General features: G+C 32.8%; 1 protein-coding gene across 1 annotated transcript; it reads right to left on the reverse strand.

The window, feature by feature from the left end:
• Positions 1 to 1,322: 1,322 nt before the first annotated feature.
• On the reverse strand, positions 1,323 to 3,962 carry LOC107792445 (protein BRASSINAZOLE-RESISTANT 1). The gene is made up of 2 exons (XM_016614655.2): positions 3,336 to 3,962; positions 1,323 to 2,439 (listed from the first exon to the last, which is right to left on the reverse strand). Exons 1-2 carry the CDS (start codon positions 3,624 to 3,626, stop codon positions 1,747 to 1,749), a joined length of 984 nt encoding a protein of 327 aa, XP_016470141.1. The 5' UTR covers positions 3,627 to 3,962; the 3' UTR covers positions 1,323 to 1,746.
• Between the last annotated feature and the right edge of the window lie 2,466 nt (positions 3,963 to 6,428).

The raw sequence follows: 6,428 nt of genomic DNA on the forward strand, positions 1-6,428 counted from the left end.
ATTTTATTATGCATTTTTATGGTACTAATATATCGGCTCCTGTTGTTTTTCTTTTTGAGCCGAGGTCTCCTGGAAACAGCCTCTCTACCCTTCGGGGTAGGGGTAAGGTCTGCGTACATATTACCCTCCCCAGACCCCGCTTGTGGGATTATACTGGGTCGTTGTTGTTGTTGTTGAGGAACTCTTCCCTTCAGAGATATTTCAGTTTCTTTATGCTGGACCCCGTTGGCAGTGTCTACAAGTTTGGATGCAATAAAATCCATGAGCTTTGCATATATATATGCATATTCCATAATTGATGTTGTTTGAAAACTGTTTGACATAACCACATGTTTGAGAATATTGTCTGTCTTCTATCTTGATTTTGCTAAATAGGGGCAAAAGAGCAAAAAGATAGGAGCAAGCAAGACATGTGGAAAAAAACCGCGTATGAGAAAAATAATGATAAGGCAACTGTAGGAGAACATGTGTTATACAGTAGTACAGAACCCCACATTCAGACATCAAGTCGTGGTCTTGTACATTAAATCGGTTAAGCAACCATTTGTTTAATCTTTTTCTTCTTTGTCTGTCCTTGTGTTGCTAACAAACGTGTGCATGAACATGCCATGATTTTTAAGTAAGTAGTTTACTAATGGGGCCATAGAGAAATAAAGAAAAATCAAGAATTTTGATTTGATGGTCATAGACTTTAAACTTCTTGACATCCATCTTGTTATACACCATCCTTACGAAGAGGCGTGGTTTAACGGTCAATAAAGTAGAGGTAAAACTTGAAAAAATTAAAGTTCAAATCTCAATAGAAACAAATTTTGTTGCAACTTCTCATCCGACTCAGCTTTGATGGGTAGAGTTACCAATCAAACCCTTCAAACTTCTTGACATCCATTTTGTTGTAGACCATCCTTATGGAGAGACGAGGGACGAAGGTGCAGTCTAACAGCCAATAAAAGTAGGGATAAAAACTCAAGAAAACTGGAGTTCAAATCTCAATAGAAACAAATTTTGTTGTGACTTCTAATCTGACTCAGCCTTGGTGAGCAGAGTTACCATAAGTTACAGCTGTCTCTTATCCGATAAAACTAAAATGGTATAGACACAATTTGAATAGCCCTTGCAATCATGCTATAGGCCAACTAAAATAAGCAAAGAACATCTCCAATGAGAACAAAATATAGAACTCAGAAACAAAGACAAGGCCATAATGTGGTGGAGAAAACAGGTTGTGGGGACTTTAATGAGCTTAATAGTTTAATTTGGACATAAAAACATCAAAGAGATAAAGAATAGTACATCAATTTAATCATAAAAGAAGAATCCAGTAGCACAGCAACAAAGAGATCTACTATAATCAAGAAAAAATTGTGGATAGTTCAGGTTTGTGGAGAGCTCCTGCTAGTCTACAACGACGAAAACGATTCTCAACCTCAAGGAGATAGAAACCACCATCTACACCTAAAATGCTTGTGAAAAGACCCAAATAAACTTAAGTGGCCTTCTCAGATTAAGAAAACAAACATAAAAATGTTGTATAATAAGGTAAACAGCAACAGCAACAGCAACAGAGAATCAAATCCATCCTAAGATGCATTACAATGCAAGATCTACTTTTCGCCAACTTCATCTCTGTAACATAAATTGCAGACAATATATGAACATTCGTTGGACTGCTGAGTGCTTCATCAGCTAGCATTCAGATAATCTCAATCTGTATCCACGCGAAGCAGTTCCTTTTAATCAAGATAATCACATGCGACCGCTCCCACTTCCGAGAGTGAGCTCCAGATCATCTAAACCAACCTCATGAATCTTTTCTCCTTCCCATGCCGCCTTCACTGATACATTCTCAAAGTCAAACTCTACGCTCTTACCCTTATCGATGATCATATCATTAGAAGGGATTCTCTGAGCTGCAGGTTTAATAAGATTAAAAGTCGGAGAAGTAGGGACACCATTGGTTGCATACTTTTGAAAGCTCATCCACTGGCCAGAATCAATAGTGGACGAATCAGATTCGTCGCATTCTGGTATAGTGGCAGGAGTGAATCGCTGACCCCGAGTTGGACTTGTTGGGGCAGAAGCAGCAAAGAAAGGGATATTTAAAGCAGACATTGATTCTCTGGCCAAAGTTTCCAAATTAAACGTCTGCTTAGGGAGTCTAGTAGGTGATGAAAGAGGTGGTGTTACAGGGGCACTGTTTGATATTCGTAGTGGAGGTAGTGATGACGGAATGGAACTATGGAGAAATGCAAAAGGATGGGACGACATGTTAGCATCACCACGAGATGGACTTGGGAAAGACGAGGACGTTGGACTGGGTTGATAAGATGGAATTGGGCTAGCGAAGTATGAAGACGGAGGACTTGGATGTCGTGAAGAACTTGGTGTAATGTTGGCTGAAGTGCCTCCAATTTCCATTGGAGTTGGCCTGCTGCATCCCTGAAACATATTAAAAGAAGAAAATTTTCAATCAAATTATAGAACATAAATGATTAAAGGTTAGCTAAGAAATTACTACTAACACTTGCCATGTAGGAGGAGATACTAATTCCCAGACACAATTGTACTCACCTAAATTGTTGTCTTATTTCTTTGAGTTCAGACCAAGAATCAAACAGTTAAGATAGATAACAACAACAACAAAAACCCAGTGTAATCCCACAAGTGGGGTCTGGGAAGGGTAGTGTGTACGCAGACCTTACCCATGCCTTTAAGAAGGCAGAGAGGCCGTTTCCGATAGACCCTCGGCTCAGAAGGCATAAAGACAAGAAGGCATAAAGACAGAAGAAGTTCCATGAATGTGAGTTTCAAAGACCAATTTGCTAACACAGAAGGCTCTTCAATTCGCGACAAAGAAGAAAATTTCACCACATTAGAGCTTGGAATCTGGCAAATTTCAGAAACAATCTCCATTCTATAACAAATTATTTTACAGGATCATACTAATTTCTTTAAACAGACAGTATTTGAGAACATGAACAGGTTACAATGATAAGAAAAACAAAGGAAGTGAGCAAATCCAGCTGAGTAGCAACTTAAAAAATTAACTAAGAATTAAGATACATAAAAAGGTAAGACTGAAACAGAAAATCAGAAGCTGCTCAAACTCAATTTCCCAGATCAGAAACCCTAAACAGTCAAAATCCACCAAAAATAGATTTAAAAATCCAATCTTGATCCCAAATAAAGCAACCCCATTTTCCAAATCTATAGATCTAATCAAAATCCAAACCCACCACCCCATTAAGTCAAAGTAAGCAAAAACTAAGACAAACACAAAGAGAAAGCAAACAAAAGAGGAAAGTAAATTTTAAAAAAATAAATAAATTTAAAACCTTGCGATAAGTAGTGCCATCAGGTTCAACGATCCAACCAGCTTCAGCACAAAGAGCTTTAAGAACTTCATTATTATCACAGTGTTTAGGCAAATTATAATTCCCTTGTGCTCTTAATCCTGCATATATTTTAGCTGCTATTGCTCTTCTCCTCCTCTCTCTTCTCCTATTATTCTCTCTTTCTCTCCAAGATGGCTTCCTCCTCCCACTACTACTACTTCCCATCGCCCCTCCAGCTCCACCGCCGCCGGCAGATGATGTCGCCGGCGACCCTCCACCTTCCCACATCATTTTCCCTTAAAATTTTTGATTTTTTTTCCTCTCAAAATCAAGAAAATGGACTCTTTTTCTGTTTCTTTTGTGTGATATATATAAATAATTATGAATCAAAAGGAGAAAATGGGGGGCTGGTCCCAGGTGTTTATGTTCAGACAGCAGGTGGGTTTTGCATACCCTCTGTGTGTGTGTGTGTGTGTTGTATAGGTACTTAGGCTGCCACCCTATAAAGCATTTTTTGGGGGACTACTAATCACGAGAAATACGCTCTCAAAGTTTTATAGAAGAATCTGAGTTGGTTTTCTACTCTTTTTCTCTCACTCTGTGTGTGTGTGTTTTGTGTATATGTATTGCTTTATATATATAGCTTTTCTATATATATAAATATAATGATAATGATAGTAGTTGATTTTATTTTTTTTGGGGAGAGATATAATAATTGAGGAGATAAAGTTTGTTACCGGCTAGAGAAGACTCGTGTGTGAGCGTTTACACTCTATACTCCAAAGGTTTTGACTGCTCTTTTAGATTTTCTTTGTTAATTGATTAGAGTCTTAGTTTTAACCGTTAGATAGAGTTAAAATTTAATTTTTACATTAGAGATGGTGATAAAATGAAATCTAGCAATCTAATGAGGTATGATAGTATAATTGCTCTTTTATTATTAGTTTTATCATAATGATTGTAATATTTAAAGTCATTTGGATTAGCTGATTGTAAATAGTTGATACACTTGAAGTGCTGAAAAATACTTTTAAGTGTTAAAATTAATTTTTTAAATAAATATTTACGTGTTTGGATATAAGTGTTGAAATTGATAATAAGCAGTTGATGTATCTGGTAAAAAAGTGTTGATAAGTTGTTATTTTGGTAAAATAGCTAAAATAACCTTAATATTTTTACAAATGATTATAACTATTAAAAAATATATAAAGAAAAGGATTAATAACGAATATAGAATGAAGAGAAAGTTAGAAAATTTATTTTCAAAAAGCATTTTATGAATTAAAAAATATTACTATTAGGGATAAATCAGTAAAAGCCTTTGTCAAGTTAAAAGTACTTATAATCTGAAAAGTCATAAATATTATTATCTTATTAGCACTTGACTTATAAGTACTTTGAGTGTTTATCAAACGGGTAAATAAGTTGAAAGGTGCTTGTAAGCCCGTTTATAATAGCTTATAAGCTTAGCCAAATACATTGTAAAAAATCATTTGTACTTGTATAAACTGGCATATTAAATAAATTGTATTACATTGTAAGTGTACAAATAAAAATAAGTCGTTTAGTTTGAAGGTTAAAGTAGTGATAATGATATTTTGAAATTTTGGGTATTGAAATCTCAACTTAAAACAAATAAGAGTAAATGGGTTTCATTATTACTTACACGTAAATGGACAATCAGATATAATTGGGAGTAAAGATAAGAGTGTGTCTTCCTTTATTTATTTGAAATAAAATTTCTCAAAGATGTAGAGGTGGGTGAATTCAGCGGCGGATGCAGGATCTCCACGAAGAGGGTTAAATTTTTTTTTTGTAGCTAGTGGGAATTGAACCCATGACCTTATGTAGATTTTGAACCCCTTGACCACTAAACTACATTTTTGGATTGTGTTAAAGGGGTTCAAAACTTAATATATAGAGGTAAAAAATAAATTTTGCCTTATATATACAGTGTAATTTTTCGGCGAAGGGGATGAACCCCTTTGCGCTCTCCTAAATCCACCCCTGGGTGAATTAGAGTCAATTGCTTAAATGGTCACGCAACTATCCCAAATTATTTCCTAAAGTCACTTTTCTTGTAACAACAACGTTACTGAACTATGCCTATTGCACTTAGAAGGTATTTTTCAAATTTTGGATTGCTAAATACCTATTTTAACCTCTAAATTATAAATATTTATCTTCTTTTATTTTTTTAAACTTTTTAATATTATGAATTTTTCTTTTTAATTTATATTATGGACTGATCTGTAGAATAAATAAATATTATTATAAATTAAAAATATAAAAAATATTTAAACATCTATAATGCTGGAATAACAAAATAATGAGCATAGTCAAAAAATTAATTAGAATAATTTTTTTATAATAATAATTTTAGCATTAACAACAAAAATTCAAAAATGTTTTTACACAAACAATTCAAAATGAAAGAAATTAAAGGTTGTAAAATATATATTTCATCCACGTAATGTAAAAATAATTATTTAAATAAAAGTATTTATATAATATACATTATATATTCTTGAAAATTATGCTCAATTATATTATTATGTTTCTACCAACTTTGCGACGACACAAAGTTATGTCACCGGAAAAAGAGGGAGACTATCTGTATAGGGTAAAATATGATATGTTAAGCCGTGCATGAAATATAATTATATAATTGAGTAGAATTTTCAAGAATAAATAATGTATATTATAAAATTACCTTTATTTAAATAATTATATTTATGTTATGTGCATGAAATATATATTTTACAACCTTTATTTTCTTTCATTTTGAATTGTGTAAATAAATTTTTGAAATTTTTTTGTTAATATTAAAATTATTATTACTAAAAAAATTATACTAATTATTTTTTTACTATGCTCATTATTTTGTTATTCCAGCATTATATATGCTTAAATACTTTTTATTTTTTAATTGATAAATAAAATTTATTTATTCTATAGGTAAGTCCATAATATAAATTAAAAAGGAAAAAAAATCATAATATTAAAAAGTTTTAAAAAAATAAAACGAAAATAAATGTTTAAAATTTAGAGGGTAAAATAGGTATTTAGTAATCTAAAATTTGAAAAATCTAG

Source organism: Nicotiana tabacum, chromosome 16 (genome assembly GCF_000715075.1).
Source record: "Nicotiana tabacum cultivar K326 chromosome 16, ASM71507v2, whole genome shotgun sequence".
Lineage (NCBI taxonomy): Eukaryota > Viridiplantae > Streptophyta > Magnoliopsida > Solanales > Solanaceae > Nicotiana > Nicotiana tabacum.